The sequence below is a fragment of the Phascolarctos cinereus genome, unplaced genomic scaffold (assembly GCF_003287225.1).
Source record: "Phascolarctos cinereus isolate Bilbo 61053 unplaced genomic scaffold, phaCin_HiC Scaffold_726;HRSCAF=1367, whole genome shotgun sequence".
In the NCBI taxonomy this organism is placed as follows: domain Eukaryota; kingdom Metazoa; phylum Chordata; class Mammalia; order Diprotodontia; family Phascolarctidae; genus Phascolarctos; species Phascolarctos cinereus.
Window position 1 is genome coordinate 4,582,236 of NW_027556098.1, and position 17,247 is coordinate 4,599,482.

Sequence of the window (17,247 nt, forward strand, 5' to 3'; positions counted from 1 at the left end):
TGTAGAAGAAGGATTAGGGCTGAGCCTTGAAAGAAGTCAGGGAACCTAGGAAGAGGAAAGAGAGAGAAGAGAGAGAGGATTGAGAGAGACAGAGAGAGAAAGAGACAGAGAGGAAGAGGGAGAGAGACAGGACAGAGAAAGGGAGACAGAGAGAGAAAGAGACAGAGAGGAAGAGGGAGAGAGACAGGACAGAGAAAGAGAGACAGAGAGGGGGAGAGAGAGAGGGGGAGAGAGAGAGAGAGAGGGACAGAGACAGTGAGATGCAGAGAGGCAGAGAGAAGAAAGAGAGACACAGAGGGAGAGAAAAAGAGGGAGAGAAAAAGAGGGGAGGAGACAGAGAGTGAGACAGATTGAGAGAGACAGAGAGAGAGAGAGAGAGAGAGAGAGAGAGAGAGAGACAGACAGACAGACAGACAGACAGACAGACAGACAGAGGGAGAGAGAATGGGGGAGGAAGAGAGAGAAAGAGACAGAGAGGAAGAGGGAGAGAGACAGGACAAAGAGAAACAGAGAAGGGGAGAGAGAGGGAGAGAAAAACAGGGGAGGAGACAGAGAGAGTGAGACAGAGAGACACAGAGAGGGACAGAGACAGAGAGACACAGAGAGACACAGACAGACAGAGAGAGAGACAGAGAAAGAGACAGAAGAAGAGAGAATCGGGGAGGAAGAGTGAGAAAGAAGGAGAGAGAGACAGAGATAGAGATAGAGAGAGACAGGCAGAGACAGAGAGACAGAGAGAGAGAGAGAGAGAGAGAGAGAGAGAGAGAGAGAGAGAGAGAGAGAGAGAGGAATGGGGGATAGCCAATGAAAAGACAGAGAGTCAGGAAGAAGAATGGATGTGAGCAGCCCCAAGAAGACCAGTGATGCTGGATATTAGAGTATGAGGAGAGATTGGAAAGAAAGAAAGAGACCATTATATGAAGGGTTTTAAAAAGCAAAACAGAGAGCTTGCTTTGCCAGTACTTATACTAAAATTGTAACACTCTTGGGCACAGCTAGGTGGTGCAGTGGATAGAGCACCAGCCCTGGATTCAGGAGGACCTGAGTTCAAATCCGGCCTCAGACACATAATACTTATTAGCTGTGTCACCCTGGGCACGTCACTTAACCCCATTGGCTAGCCAAAAGAAGAAAATTGTAAGACTGCAGAGAATATTAACATGGCCCTTTTTAAAGGATGAATGCACATTTGTGAAGCATTCCATATGCATATTTTTTAAAAAGAGTTAAGCAGAAGAATTTATGTTTGATCCTGAAGGTAATTAGGAGTCACTGCAGCTTATGGAGTAGAGGAGTGGCATGATCTCCAACCAAAGACCAGAAGAGGTTAAGTAATTTGCCAAAGATCACACAGATCATAAGTAGCAAAATCAGTATTTGAACCCAGGTCTCCTGACTACAGATTCAGTGCTCTTTCCACTGCATTATGAAGTGATGTATCTGAAGCAGCATACAAGATTCCTTTCCAGGCCTTAGCTGCCTGGGTCTGGGACAAAAGGAGTTGTCTCTTACAGAGCTTGGACAAGGCATTTGTTTTATCTCTAGAATCCATCCTTTCCTTTCTACTCCCTCTTTCTACACTCCCGATCCTCCATACTCCCTTAGCTGAGGTCTTATCACTTCTTGCCTGGTGTTATTTTAGTCTCTTAATTGGTCTTCCTGCTCCCAGTCTCAGCCCTCTCTAATCTAATTCTTCAATCCCTGCCAAGGTAATTTTCCTAAAGCACAGGCCTGAGGACCTTACTTTCTGGCTCAAAAAGCTTAAAGGCTCCCCATTGACCATGGATTTGTATTTGACTCCATTGCTTTGGCATTCAAGGATCTCTATAGCACCTCTCCAGTCTACCTTCCCAGGCAAATGTTATGGCCCTCACCTTTCTGCTCTTTGTGATGCAGCCCAGCTGAATCATTTGTGGTTCCCTAAACTTTCCCTGGCCTCTCCTCTCTCTGTGCCTTTGTGAACACTGTCCTTTATGCCTGAAATGCCCTCTGTCCATCTCTCTGCTAATTGCCACCTTTTTTTCCCTTCCAGTTCTGCCTCAGAAAATGCCTTTGGCAAGGCATTTATTTTTTCACCTTCATTTCTCTCATCTTTAAAATAGAAAAAATGATAGCACCCACCTTGTGGGAGCTGTGAGGATCAAATGAAATAGTATAAACAAAGCAATGGAGAGAGACAAAGGTATGAGGCCCAGGGATTGGGCCATATGGTTTGCTGTATGGCTTGGCACGGTTCCCTGCCTGGACTTTGCCCTTGGGTTCTGAAAGAAAGATAGGCATGTGGATAGAATGTAACTAGCCTCACTCTTCTGAGCAGTGAGAAAAAAAAAAAGGCATCTGGTCAGCTAAACCTTCCTTCTGTTTCACTGAAAATGCAAAATGAGACTGAGAGTGACATGCATTGTGAGGGAAATGACCAAAATTAGGATCAATTCCATCAATGCCATGTCTTGATTTTGCAACCCTGATTCATAGAAGGTAAGTGTAATGGTACCTTTCTGAAGGGCTTTTAGCCACTGACTTCGGCTCTCTTCATTTGATGCATAAACGTAGAGAAGGCCATCTTTATAAACAATCTGTAAAGAGAGAGAGAGAAAGCTGGTACTGATAAATATGCTTACACTGTATTTTACCCCTGGGGCTCTCTGTATTTGTTAGCTATGAGATTTCTCTGAGAAAGCTAGATATTATAAAACACATACTAGCTTTGAAGGAGGTTTACAGAAAAAAATCTAGAAACTTTTTTTAATTCATAAAAAAGAAATTCCAAACCTTTTCAAGTTTTTATTGTTTATTTGTTTGTTTGTTTATTTTTTAGGGGGTGAGTCAGTGGGGGTTATGTGACTTGCCCAGGGGCACAAAGCTAGTAAGTGTCAAGTGTCTTGTCTGAGGCCAGATTTGACCTCAGGTCCTCCTGACTCCAGGCCTGGTGCTCTATCCACTGCACCCTCAAGTTTTTTATTTTAAAAAAGTAATATGATAACCAGATGCAAGCTACATTACTGATAATGTTTAGTCATGTATAAAAAAATAAACATAAATATGGTACTGAAAACAGGAACACTGAAATTGGAGTCTGAGGATTTGGATCTTACTAGATCTTACAGAGTTCTATTCCAATGCCTCATTATGCTGTGAAGGTGATGATGAGTTCTCTAAGGCTATGTCAGTGAAGCAAAAGGTCTAGCTGATTCTATCATTTTTGGAGTACAGTATAAGCTTCTTGAGGGCAGGGGTTATTTATTTATTTGTTTGTTTTCATCTTTGAACCCTCAGTGCCTAGCATTGTGCCTGGAATATTTTAGGTGATTAACAAATGCTCACTGATGGATGGTTGATTGATTGAGAAAGCTCTGAGTATGGTCTCAGAAACAGTATCTATTTTTTGAGGATCCACCTTTCTAATTAAAGAGACTCTCATCTCTAGTAGGCAGGTGATTAATTGGTGATTATTTATTTTGGCACTGTAGCCTATAGGACCAAGGAAAACACAAAATGGTCCCCACTCCTCTGAGTCCCTTTCCTGTAAATATAGTGACAGTGATGGCCCAGTGGAGAAAAAGTGGTCACAGGGTGCTAAGAATCACAAATTTTAGGCTATTTAATTGTTTTGTGTGTGTCAGAACCTCTTTGACAAGTGTGATGAAGCCCATGAACCCCTTCTCAGAAAAATATTTTTAACTATATAAAACACACAGGATAACAAAGGAAACCAATTATATTGAAATATAGCTATTAAGAATTTTTTTTTAAAACAAGTTTATGGACCATAGGTTGAGTCCCTGTAAAGGAACTGAGTCACATTAGTCTTTTGTGTTCTCACTGTAAATGAAACCAAAAGGAAGCTGGAGCTAAATGGGAGGAAGGTTGTGAAGTTTTCCATGAAGAATAAAATTCAGAAATTTGCAGGGCTGGGGTTTTCTATACATTCAAAAACAAGAAGAAACATCATTTCATGAAATACTTGATGATGATCTCACATCACATAAGATTTGTAAGAATGTCACTGTGAAGATAGTTGAGCTTATGTGAGAGAGAGGGAGAGAAAAAGAGGGGAGGAGACAGAGAGAGAGTGAGACAGAGACAGAGAGGCAAAGAGAGGGAGGAGAGAAAGGGAGACAGAGAGGGAGAAAGAGGAGGAGAACGCATGTGAGAGAGAGAGAAACAGAGAAACAGAGACAGAAAGTGAGAGACGGAGAGAGACAGAGGGAGAAGAAGACAGAGAGAGACAGAGAGAGAGAGAGAGAGAGAGAGAGAGAGAGAGAGAGGAGAGAGAGAGAGAGAGAGAGAGAGAGACATGAGGGACAGCCAATGAAAAGATAGTCAGGAAGTAGAATGGATGTGAGCAGCCCCAAGAAGACCAGTGAACAGTGACCATCTTAGAGTATGAGGAGAAACTTGAAAGAAAGAAAGAGGCCATTAGATGAAGAGTTTTAAAAGCAAAAGAGAGCTTTCTTTGCTAGTACTTATATTAAAATTGTAACACTGCAGAGAATATTAACATGGCCTTTTTTTTAAGGATGACACACATTCGTGAAGCATTCCATGTGCATTTTTTTAAAAAAGAACTAAACAAGAAGAACTTGTATTTGATCCTGGAGGTAATAAGGAGCCACTGGAATTTATAGAGCGGAGGAGTGACATGATCTCCAGCCAAAGACCAGAAGAGATTAAGTAATTTGGCGAAGATCATACAGATCTTAAGTAGCAAAATCAGGATTTTGTAAAAAACAAGGTAGTAGAAAAATCCTACAAAGATTTTAAGTCCCTCCCAGTAAAGTGAAAATGTTTTAATATTTCATTGTTGTTGTTCAGTGGTTTCAGTCATGTCTGACTCTTTGTGACCTCTTCTAGTCAATGCAAAGTCAGAGGCTGCTCCAAAAAAAAAATGCAAAATTTACAGGATCTCAGAATTTGAGGGTTGAAAAGCCCCAGTAACCATTCTAGTGCAACCCATACAGTAAAAAGATCCCCACTCTACTTTATCTAACAAGTGGTCATATAGTCTCTGAGTGAGCACCTCCAAGGAAGAGAAGCCAACTGCTTCTCCAGTCAGTCCACTCCGCTTTTGGAAAGCCATAATGTTGGGAAGTTTGATCTGATATCAAGCCTAAATTGATCTCTTTGAACCTTTCATCTCTTGCTATGTACCTACCTGCTGCCAAACAGAATGTGTCTAATTCCTCTTCTAGGTGATAGCCTTTCCCGTACTTGAAGCCAGCTATCATATGACCTCAGAATCTTTAACTTCAGGCTAAATGTATGGACTTCCCTTAACTGATCTTGACAGGGCATGGACTTGAGTCCAAGGCCATTCACCATTCTGGTTGTCTTGTGGACATTCCACCTTATCAATGTCCTCCTTAAACCATGGCCTCTAGAACTAAACACAATATTCCAGATAATGTCTGATGAGGTCAGAGTACAGTGGTACTATCCCTTCCCTATTCCTGAAAACTAATCCTCTTTTAATGAAGCTAAAGATTTTTTTGACTTACAATCACACTGGTGTCTCATACGAATATAATGTTGGAGGAGGTAGACAAATAAAATTATAAAAAGGAGTATCTGAACAGGCATAAATCAAACTACAGATTTATTAGAGCAAAAAAACAATGTCAATTAGAAAAAAAAAGAATAAAATGGTAAGATGTAGAATATAATTGAGACCATTCCAAGCTTACTTATGTAAATAAACTATTAATTCTGAAATATGGGAAATGGATTATAGTGACCATATACATACAGGAAAAAAGGAACAGACATTCCCTCAGCCTATTAGCATTTCCTATTTTTAAAGACGTGTTTATTCAATGCCATGATCAGACTGTTACACTTAGCAATCAACAAGGCAGATATAAAAATATCTACATAAAATCCTGCATTCAAATTCTTTATGTTTTCCACAAAAAAAAATTAATGTTTCAGGTTATCCTGTGTGGCCCTGGGCAAGTCACTTAAGCCTGATTGCTTTGCCAAAAAACAAAAACAAAAAAAACTAGTTGACAGATAGCCCATGTGGTATCCATGCAATATCATGATATTTTGACAAAGCCCACCATCATGGTGGAGGGGCTGAGGGTGGAGGAAGGAACACCCTGTGAAGGATTTATTAGATAGCATGGACAAGAAGAGCCAAAGACCAAAAGGTTGAATAAGTTCATGTCTTTACAATTGAAACAAATACCCACATGGATGACATCACAGAAACATCCCACTGTCAAAGTGAACTTTGAAAAGTTCCACATTTTTATTTTTCTGAGTCTCAGTTTTTTTGTTTTTAAAACAAGATTTGAACTAGATAATCTCTACATTCCCTTCTAGATTGAAAACTTAGGATATTGCTGGAAAAAAGACTGGTTCTCCTCTAGATGTAGCCAACCTAATTTCCCTTACATATTTTTTCCTCCCCCCTCCTCTGTTAAAGCAATTTCTCTTATTTTAAACACCTCATTGCACTTTGCACTTATTATGTATACTTCTCCTAGCACCATAACCTGCCCTTAGCAAATATTGAATACATGTTTTTCCAACTGAATTACAGCCACAACACTGCTCCCATAGGTTATAGCAGGGGTTCTTAACCTAGAGTTCACAGACTCCCAAGAGGTCCCTGGATCGATTTGAGGGAGTCTATCAACTTAAGTGGGGGGGAAATCACATCATTATTTTTGCTAACCTCCAGCTGAAATTCAGCATTTCTTTCAATTATGCATGTAGGCAAATAAACATTATACTAAGAAAGGGCCCATAAGTTTCACCAGACTGCCAAAGGGATCCATGATGCCTAAGAGGTAAGGAATCCCAGGGTTATAGGATGGAAAGATAATTCCCCATAGATGATTCTCCAAGTGTTTTTGTTTACCTCACTGTTTTAAGTTTGCTTCCCTCAGGGGTATGTCAATAAATATTTAATAACCAGCTCTCTGGAGGAAGAAAAATGTACCCACAACACACTTTTAAGTTCAGTCTGAATTATTAACATTTTTTTCATCACTTTCTTAAATCTAGACAACCAATAAAACAATAAATCAAGCCCTGATTTGCAGTGTGTGATAATTTCTAAGTTATAAATGCTCACACTGAAAACTTAACAATCATCTCTCATGAGCTGATTCAAGCTGGCTCAAGCTCTCCTGGCCTTCCTGCACAAGACCCCTGTTATTTCAGACTGGTCTGCATGGGGGAGTGGATGTGGAGACCGAGAGCCTCCACAAAGCAGGCAAACGGGTGCAAATATTGGGTTTCAAGAAAGGACTTCTATGAGTGGTTGGCTTTGTCATTCCTATTTTTTCATCCCTGGTTAAGTAGAAAAGCACAGGGAACCCCCTAGGGTTCTCATTCCTCCTCCCTACTCCCAGCCAGGAAAATGCCTTCTCAGACCGCCCAAATTTGAACACAATCCTCAATAAGCATCTTGCTGAGCTGTTCCTTATCCCAGAAAACTTTGCTTCGAGGGATAGAGAGAGATTAACGATCTCTCCATTAGATTTCATGATTGACTTGACATTACCTGAAATGGATATTGTCTCTCCACGGGGGTTTGCTCCTCAAGATTCACTCTTTCAACACATCGAATTTTCTTAATATCAATTGATCCTTTCTTGCTGCCTCTTTTCTAAATCCCAAAACAAAAATATACAATACCTGGGTATGATTTACCATTATGTGCAAAGAATAAAAAACCAAGTTTCTTTTTAAATTATCATTATCACCTGATTCTTTTCAGCTTTTTCAATGTCAAGCAAAAGTATTCCTAGGACAAATCACTAGTCTTCTAACATATTTTTATATTTAATGATCTGTGAACTATTGTGCAAGTGGATAAAACAGCTATTTTTAAAAAACTGAATAAAACTACTGAGACATAAACTGTTCTTCTGTAGGCCCACTGAAAGCACCTTTGGGGTACTCCAATAATGGACAGGATAACAGGAATGACATGGACCTTATCCTGTTCCCATATGGTTTTGAGGTTGTCCACTAGATCTCTGTATTACAAAAGGTTTTCATTCAACACAGTTTGGAGATGATGAAAATGATTAGGATGATGATGTTAGTGGTGGTTACTATTACTATTATCACTATTTTTTGCTAATTAAATAGACCCCTTCTTAAGAGGTCAAAAAATTCTTCCCAATCTAAAAGATGTTCTAGCTTTGGGAGCAAAGGACAAATACAAGTGAGTAAAACTGTGTAACAAACTTATAATAGATTTTTTCTATGCTTCTTTTTGAAAGGAAGCCGTAACAAAATGTGCTTAAAACCTACAAGTGTACGAGTAAAAGGATGGCTGTTGGCATCTACGATTGAGCTGACTTGATGAAGCTGATTTTGAATTGTTCAACAACCCTTTTCACAAAAACAGTGAATTCACAACAATAGGAAAAATGATTTTGAAAACAGTTATATTTCATGCTACTGTGGACAGTAATAGAGAACAAAGGGGCATATAATTCAAATATGTATTATATTTGCATTTAGAATATATTATAGACTTGCACTTGAACTTGTGTGTGTGACATTCTGGGAATTGCATTCAAATAAAATAATACATAGTGAAGGGGCTCACAAGAAGCTGGGAAATTGTTTAGTTTCCCTTTTCCTCTTCTCTTTGTATCGGCTTTATGCTGGGAATTGAGCCTTTTGAACCTCCCCACCCCAAAGAACTGCCCGCTCTTAAGAGTTCCTTGAATCAATTCAATTCAATTAAATAAGCATTTTCTTCTAGGGCTAGTTTCAAGAGGGTTTCAAAAGGCTTCCCTGATGCGGGAAAAGCAGTAAAAATATATGCTGAGATGTCAGCATCAGCTAATCAATTAAGTTGGTGATAATAGTCGACAGAGAGAAAACTCTAGTTAAAATTCCCAACAAAATAACTAAGTAGCAATCAATACATTTAGAAAATTTGAACCCAGTAGTTAACCTACCCACAAGAATTAATAGTTAATGCCACAAATATCAGAATTCCAATCCTCTCATTTTGATATTGTTATATCTTAGTGGTTTTATAATTTTAAATTATGAAAGAATAGCCAATGTTCTGATTAGGAGAAATTAAACAGAATTTTAAGACCAGTGAATCATAGATCTAGCACTATAAAAGGTCTCAGAGCCTATCCTGTCATTGAAAAAACTGAGTCCTGGAGAGGTTATGTGTCTTTCCCAACATCTCACAGGTGCCAGAGATGGGATTTAAACCCAGTTCTTCTGACTCTAGAGCCAAAATCCTTTCCACTGTATTATATTGCTTTAAAATTAACTTAAATTAATTTTGATCCTAAAAAAGTAATATAGTAAAGGAATTTGAGATCATCTTTGCTGTGCAGATTAAGAAATTCAACAGCCATACCCAAGGATGATACTTCAGCTTAGCAAAAATAACGTGAAATCATAAAAAAAAACGAACCCTAAAAAAAATAGGCTTACCATCTTATCATAATCATAGTAGGAGAGGTTTGTTTTTGTCAGGACAAAAAGTCTTTCTTTGTAATTGTTTGGTGACATTTTCTTCTTTTGTTGTGACTTCTTTAGGAGAAGTTCTTCTAAGATAGTTTTTTTGTCCATCTCATCATCCTAAAGAAATAGGAAATCATTTAAAATAGCATTTATTAAAATCTAGTCATGTTCTACTTTAACCTTTATCGTGTTTTTTTCTCCCTATACAGATTTCTCATTCAAAGGTGCTTTTATGAGAACTATATAAATATTAAAATATGTTAATATTTAGGATAGTTTCTGGGTTTTTTATGTGTTATTCTTTGTGATCTAGGCCTTTGAGAACTCTCAGTAAAGCAAATTTCTCCATCAATGCAAATCAATGATCATTCTGTCTCTTTCTCTCTCTCTCTCTCTCTCTCTCTCTCTCTCTTCTCTCTCTCTCTCTCTTTCTCTCTCTCTCTCTTTCTCTCTCTGTCTCTCTCTGTCTCTCTCTTTATATAAATATATATTACATGTAGATAGACATAGATATATACATACAAATACATATCTACACTTACATACGTATACATACATACAAGAGCAGCTAGGTGGCACAGTGTATAGAGTACCTGCCCTAGAGTCAGGAAAAACTGAGTTCAAATTTGTCCTTGGACACTTAACTAGCTGTGTGACCCTGGGCGAGTCATTTAACTCTAACTTGCTTCAGTTTCCTCATCTGTAAAATGAGCTGGAGAAGGAAATGGCAAACCACTCCAGTATCCCTGCCAAGAAAGCCCCAGATGGGGTCCTAAAGAGTCAAATATGACTGAAACAATTCAACAACAACAACAACAACAACAACAACAACACATACATACGCACATATATTATAGACATATATGATATGTCTATAATATAATACCTATATAAGGACCTCCTCCATAGTGGTGACAAATAGTCTCTGTATTAGGTAGAGAAACATTAAACAATTTCTGCATTTGCTTTTTAATTCATACAAATATAATAATGGATATTAAACTATATAGAATTGAGAGGACTTTGCTAGCCAGCTAGCCCAACCCAAACTTTCAAAGGAACCCCCCCATTTTTCTATAACAGATAAATGATAAATCCAGCCTATAACTGAAGGCTTCCAAGGAGGGAGAAACTACTAACTCCTGGGGCAGCCCATTCCTTTTGGAAGGAGCTCTAATTATTAATCCTTATTGCTAAATAATAAGACTTTGCCAGCAATGTGGGACCAGATCAATAACTTAACCTGAATTATCCAGTCAATTGAAACTCTATCGTCTATTTAATCTACCACCATTTATCTGAATATTTTGACCAAAAATAACACAATGCCGTTGTTTTGCAGACATGACCTCATTTTCACTTATACGAACAAACTTTTTTTATGTTAGTTTCTTTTTACATTATTTCCAGATTCCTTGGAAAGAATTAAGAGCATTAAGCATGTATATATCCAATTTAAAGAACATACTAGCACCAAATTAGATAATTTGTGGGAAAGAGCTATGAGAAGTACAAAATGTCATACAAAAGCAAAGGATTACCAAGGAAGTTGTCATAACTCAAGAAAATTCTTCGTTTTTACAAACTGGGGTCCTAACACCCAGACACATTTGAATCTAGACCAAACTTTCTGTGCCATGGTCCCCTTTAGTAGTCTGGTGAAGCCTATGGGCCCTTCCACCGAATAGTGACGTTAAATGCATAAAATAAAATATACAAGATTTCAAAGGAAACCAATTACATTGAAATGCACTTATCAAAATATTTTTTAAAAATAGATAAACCAAAATCACAGACACTAGGTTAAGAATCTTTGATCTGGAGTATAAAGCATTAATTTTTCAAGTGTTCCTTTAAAGCAAATTTTCATGTTCTCTTGCTTGACCAAATTTTACAGCTGGGAAGTTAAATAATTCAAACTATCCCATCAATCAGGACTGATTCAGGACACAAGAGAACTTGAAAAATTCTGACACTGAATTTTCAGTCTAGATAAAGAAAAGTAGCAAGCAATGAATGACAGGCCCAAACTTTCTGATTTTTTCCTTTGCCTTAACTATCAAGGAGTAGCATTCCTTTGGCACCTCTGATCAATGATCAAATAGACCTTTCTAGACCCTTGAAGATGTGGAAGCTCTTACCTTGTTCATGGTAGTTCTTATGAGGAAGAAAGTGTGAGGCTATGTCCTTTGCCTTAATTTGCAAGCTTTAAAGAAGTCCTGCTCAATAACCTGTCATTCCTCTTCTTACTGAGTGGGCCAGGAAAATGGATTAGAAAGAACGTATTTGCATTTTGCTTATCACCCAAATCAGGAAGCAGGAGCATTGTTCTGCCCAGGGCTAAGAGCAGGAGGGGGAAAAATGGGTCCCGGGCTAGGTCCCAGATATGGAGGGCTTATGTATTACTGGCATAAACAGAGTTAGGTAGTGCCTAGGGCTGGGCTACAGTAGAGGAGGGCTAAGAAATTCAAAGTTCAAAAATATGCATGCACAGTTCTGATTCTCCCACTGGATTAATAATAAAAATAGTTGACATTTTATACGATGCTTTAGAATTGACAAAGCACTGTGCATATATCATCATGGTTGAATTTCACAAAATACCGTAAAATAAATATAAATATAGATATTATTAACTCCATTTTACAGATTAGGAAACCAAGACTCAGAGAGAGTTGCTCATAGTCAACAACTAGTAATAATTCAATTACTCAACAAACATTGGACTACATATCTTGTGCTAGTCACTGGGCCAGGCACAGACAAAAATGAAACAGTGCCTACCCTCAAGGAGCTTATAGTCTATTGAGGAAACAGATGTGTGTGTGTGTGTGTGTGTGTGTGTGTGTGTGTGTGTGTATATGTATATATATAAAAGTTCATATGAAATGAATACAAAGTAGAATACAAAGGGAAGCAAAGAGACTAGTAGCTGGCGACTGAGCGAAGGCTTCATGTACCGGGAGGCACTTTACATGAGTTTTGAAGGAATCCAGAGAATAGGAGACAGAAGGGAAGAAGAAAGGCAAAGGCGCAGAGATGGCTCATTATGTGTGAGGAACAACAAGACCAGTTTGACTAGATCATATACCATGTGGGGGAAAAATAATATCTAAAAAGGTAGACTGGAGCCAGGTTGGGAAGGGTTTTAAATGACAAAGGGAAGAGTATGTGTTCTAACACTGGAGTTTATTTTTTTGAATTTATTATTGTTTTTAGGCTCTTTTGAACCCATCTTCTCCCCATTCCTTGGATACTAAATCACAGGTACATCTAGAACCTTCTTTTTTAAAAAAAATTATTAATAAATACCTTTTGTTTTATGAATTTCCCCCTACATCCTTCCCCTGCCGAACTCCAGAGAGCAATATCTTATTACCGGGATTCTTAATCTTCTATTCATGTGTCATGGATCCCTTTGACAGTCTGATGAAGCCAATACATCCCTTCTCAGAATAACATTTTTAAATAATTGAAGGAAATGCTATATTCCAGTTAGAAATTAGTGAAAAATAAAGATGCAATTTTTTCCATCTAAAGTCATGAGCCCTCTGATATCTATCCATGGACTCCTGAAGGGATATGTGGAAGAATCCCTAATTTATCACAAATAACTTTTTAAGAGAAAAATTCAGCAAAACTGATCAATACATCAAAAAAAATGACAACTTGTTCAATGTTCCTACCCTAATTGAAGGGCATAGCTGCAAAGGAGTCAGAGGAGGTCTTTTATCTCTTCTTTGGGTTTTGGCTTACTCTTAATAATTTTGCAACCTTCATTTGTAATTGTTCTTTCCATTTACATTGTTGTAACAATTGTGTTTAGTGTTTTCTTGACTCTGACTGATACTTTGCATCAGTTCATGTAAGTCTTTCCATGCTTCCCACTATCCATCATGTCTGCCATTTCTTATAGCAGCATTCATGTACCACTATTTGTTTAGCCATTCCCCAAGTGATGAGCATCTAGTTTTTTCTTTGCTAGTATAAAATAAAATTGCTACTACAAAATATAAAATTGCTATACATACTTTAGTGTTTTTAATTTTATTTTTAAATTATGAAATAAAATAAGCATTTCCACAACATAGTAGAATTTAAAAAAAAAGATTGCACATGAAATTGTAAATCTATTATGTACTACTTGCTATTCCTTTTAAATATATAATAAAGTTATGAAAATTTCTTCCTCCCTTTTTTTTCTTCCCTCTATCTCCCCCTACCCTAGAGATGGCTACCTTTAGACAGAAATACATACCCACACCCACACATGTAACTCCCCCTAAACACACACACACACACACACACACACACACACACACATAAAACAATTCTATACATACTTCTATTTATCAGTTCTTTCTCAGAAATAGTGTCTTCCTTCATATATCCTTTGTAGTTAATTTGGGTATTCATAATAGTCAAAATGACTTAGTTGCTCTTAAAACAATATTACTGTTATGTTATACAATGTTCTCTTGTTGGTGGAAATGTGAACTGATCTAACCATTTTGAAGAGCAATCTAGAATTATGACCAAAGAGTTATTGAGCTGTCTATACCCTTTGAACCAGTAATGCCACTACTAGGTCTATTTCCAAAGATGATTAAAGAAAAAGGAAAAAAACCTATATGTTCTAAAATATTTATAGCAGCTCTCTTTGTGTTGGCAAAGAACTGGAAATTATGGTGATATTCATCAATTAGGGAATGGTTGAAAAAGTTATAGTATATGATTATGATAGAATACTACATGTTTTAGAAAAACATGGATAGACTTTCGTGAAATAATGAAGAACGGAATAAGCAGAACCAGCAAGGGCAATATTGTTTTAAGAATTACTTTAGTGTTTATGGGTACTTTCTTCTTATCATGGACCCCTTGAGGTGTATCTCTAGCAACGGAATCTCTGGATTGAAGGGTTTGCACATTTTAGTGGATTCTAAGTTTCTATCAGAAGTGATGGCAACATGGACCAGTTGATAAGATAGTGGTTTCCAAGATCCCTCTTCCTACTACCCTCAAACCATAGACATAGAGAGACACATTCCTCACATGATATTTGCTCCATAAATGCTTGCTGAATGACTGACAAATAATCTCCCTTCTAATCTCCTGAAATCCAGCCTGGAGGATTTTCTATCTCAAACTACAATTAGATCAGAAACTCAGATCGATGACCTATGAATTGCCTTCCAAAATGGCAATACGAAAATTAGTTGGCCCTCCACATCACTGCCTCTGTATGACAGACATATCAAATTTGCCTACCAAATATCCAGGGCTAGGAAACACAAGACACTCAAGAGCTTGGGAGGCAAATAGAGGGAGTGAGCATGCTACATAGCTGAATTCTATTTTCTCTGAAGGGTTGGAGAACTATAGTCACATGACATATAATACAAAGATATCTTGCTGATGGCTGAATTGGGGAACATGTCAATACATAAGTAAATCCAACTCTGCAGGATGGGACAATCTAACAGAGTCAGTGGAATACCTGAAGAGGATATATTCTATCAGTTAAATACACTAAAGCCTTTCTGTAATGCAACCCATCTAAAATGCACTTAATACATGTTGGATTTATCATAGACTGCCCAAGGGGGGTTTTCCCAGCTCAGTGGATAGATGTCTGGGCCTGAAGTCAAGAAGACCTGAATTCAAATCCACCCTCAGATACTTACTAGTGGGCTGTCACCCTGAATAAGTCATTTAGCCTCTGTCTGCCTCAGTTTCCTTATCTGTGAAATGGAATAATAATAGCACTTACCTCTCAGGGTTGTTGTGAGGATCAAATGAGATAATAATTGTAAAAGTGCTTTTCACTGTACCCAGCACATAATAGGTGCTTTATAAATGCTTATTCCCCTTCTCCTTCCCTTTCTACCAGAATTAGCCCCCAAAGATCTTTTCATCTACATCTGGATTCCTAAAGATAGTATCACACATGACTCCAGGATTGACTCTAAAAACAAATAGCAAGGGGCAGCTAGGTGGTGCAATGGACAGAGCACCGGCCCTGGAGTCAGGAAGACCTGAGTTCAAATTCAGCCTCAGACATATAACACTCACTAGCTATGAGACTCTGGGCAAGTCACTTAACCCCAATCGCATCACAAAAAAAAAAGCAAATAACAATTCTACTCTTCAAGCAGAGTATATCCAAGAAAGTAAGAAAAAACAAAGTTATAGGTAGTTCATATCTAGGGATAGCCTGTTGCAGAATAATCTTAAGACCAAAAAGGATTCCTCCTAGCAGCTCTCCCGCACCCTTGGCTGAAAATTCTGTGATTGTTCAACTATTAAAATCCATACATCCCTAAGAGGAGGAACTCTTTAAACTCTTAACTGTCATTTATACATTTAAAATGAGGCTGCTAGCTGACAATGGGCTTTGACAGAAAAAAGGTAAAAAGAACAAAAGGGCCATGTGGGCACTGGTCATTACTGTAATCAGGAAAGGCAGGAGATGCTACAAGTAGGGCAAAGAACACTGAAATAGGAAGTCGAGGGCACAACATCTACCTCCTTCAGAATTTTGATAAGGGTCATTTCTTGTTACTACCTTACTACTAAAAGATTGAACAAAAATGAAATAGAAAATACAAAGAAAACAAGGGGAAGGAAAGAGAAGAAAATGAGTATTTATATAGTGTTTACTGTGTGCTACATACTGTGCTAAGCACTTCACAATTATTATCTCATTTGATCCTCGCTAAGAACCCTGGGAGGTAGGTGCTATTATTATTCCCATTTTACAGTTGAGGAGACTGAGGCAAACAGAGGTGAAATGACTTGCCCCATGGTCACAGAACTAACTAAAGTGTCTGAGGGCAAATTTGAAGTAACTGTGCCACCCAAAACAAAATTAACTGAAAAAATCAATTCAAAAACAGGATTTTGAATGGGATGGTATCATTATTCAAACCACCTCAATTTATAACTGAGGAAAACGAGGATACTGTGGGATCCCATTGGAAGCAGGATGGGGAAAGCAGGGAGGGTCTGAGCCAGGGTGGACAGTGCCTGGGATTCAGGGGAGGAAGCAGACCATGTGGTAGTTTCCTATTTTTAACTAATTATTCTTACTAACTAGGTGCTAACTTCAGTTTTTCTAGCTTCTAAGGGTGAAAGTACTGTCAGGGTCCTTTAAATTCAACACCCTGGGGCAAAGCCTTGATTGTCTCAAATTCCGAGCTCTTTTCTCCTAAATTGTACAGAACATACATTTCAGACAATACATTGTCAAGAAAGAAGATTTGAGTTCAAATCTAACCTCAGATACTTACTAGCTGAGTGACCCTGGGCAAGTCACTTAACTTCTGTGCTTCAGATTCCTCTTTTGTAAATAGGGATTAAAAAATAGCACCAACCTCTCAGGGTTGTTGTTCAAAAAAGAAAATAATTGTAAAGTGCTTTGCAACCCTTAAAGTACTCTATAAATAAACACCATTATTTTTACCAAGAAGCTGTCACAAACATTCTTAATATTTTTCCTCCCTAACTGCATCCTATTATTGAATGTAATCAGGTATTAGAGAGAAAATCGACAATTGTCCTTAGCATGATAATGACATAATGTCTACATTTTACTAAAGATGAAGATATATAGGTGTGTATGCAGTGTGCTGCAGATGGACAACAAATTGGTGCCAGAATTGAATAAATGGGAGAAGGATGACTGGGCAGCATTGAGGAAATCATGTGGTACTTCCTTTCCCCCACCCCTCTCCCCATCAGTGCATGTGACACAGAGGAGAATGCAGACTGTTGGGGGAAGGGTTC

At 38.0% G+C, this 17,247-nt stretch overlaps 2 protein-coding genes and 1 non-coding gene across 9 annotated transcripts in view; 2 read left to right on the forward strand and 1 right to left on the reverse strand.

The window, feature by feature from the left end:
• The window catches only part of BMX (BMX non-receptor tyrosine kinase), a 77,028-nt gene that overhangs the window by 57,587 nt on the left and 2,194 nt on the right, over positions 1 to 17,247 (reverse strand). For 4 of the 5 annotated variants that reach the window (XM_021007427.2, XM_021007426.2, XM_021007423.2 and 1 more), the window contains exons 2-4: positions 9,430 to 9,576; positions 7,514 to 7,618; positions 2,495 to 2,576 (exon numbers count right to left, since the gene is read on the reverse strand). In XM_021007427.2, the coding sequence (XP_020863086.1) occupies positions 2,495 to 2,576; positions 7,514 to 7,618; positions 9,430 to 9,576 (334 nt within the window). Of the gene's footprint in view, positions 1 to 2,494; positions 2,577 to 7,513; positions 7,619 to 9,429; positions 9,577 to 11,600; positions 11,708 to 17,247 lie in introns of those variants that run through there. The other variant, XM_078146095.1, reaches the window with a different exon arrangement.
• PIR (pirin) overlaps positions 2,366 to 17,247 on the forward strand; it is a 134,708-nt gene continuing 119,826 nt past the window's right edge. The window contains exon 1 of one of the 3 annotated variants that reach the window (XM_021007437.2): positions 2,366 to 2,478. In XM_021007437.2, the coding sequence (XP_020863096.1) occupies positions 2,441 to 2,478 (38 nt within the window). In that variant the 5' untranslated portion in view covers positions 2,366 to 2,440. The remainder of the gene's footprint in view (positions 2,479 to 17,247) is intronic. The other 2 variants (XM_078146096.1, XM_021007431.2) reach the window with 2 other exon arrangements.
• Positions 4,450 to 4,553, forward strand: LOC144454644 (U6 spliceosomal RNA). The gene has a single exon (XR_013483154.1). It is a non-coding gene; the product is annotated as a U6 spliceosomal RNA (small nuclear RNA).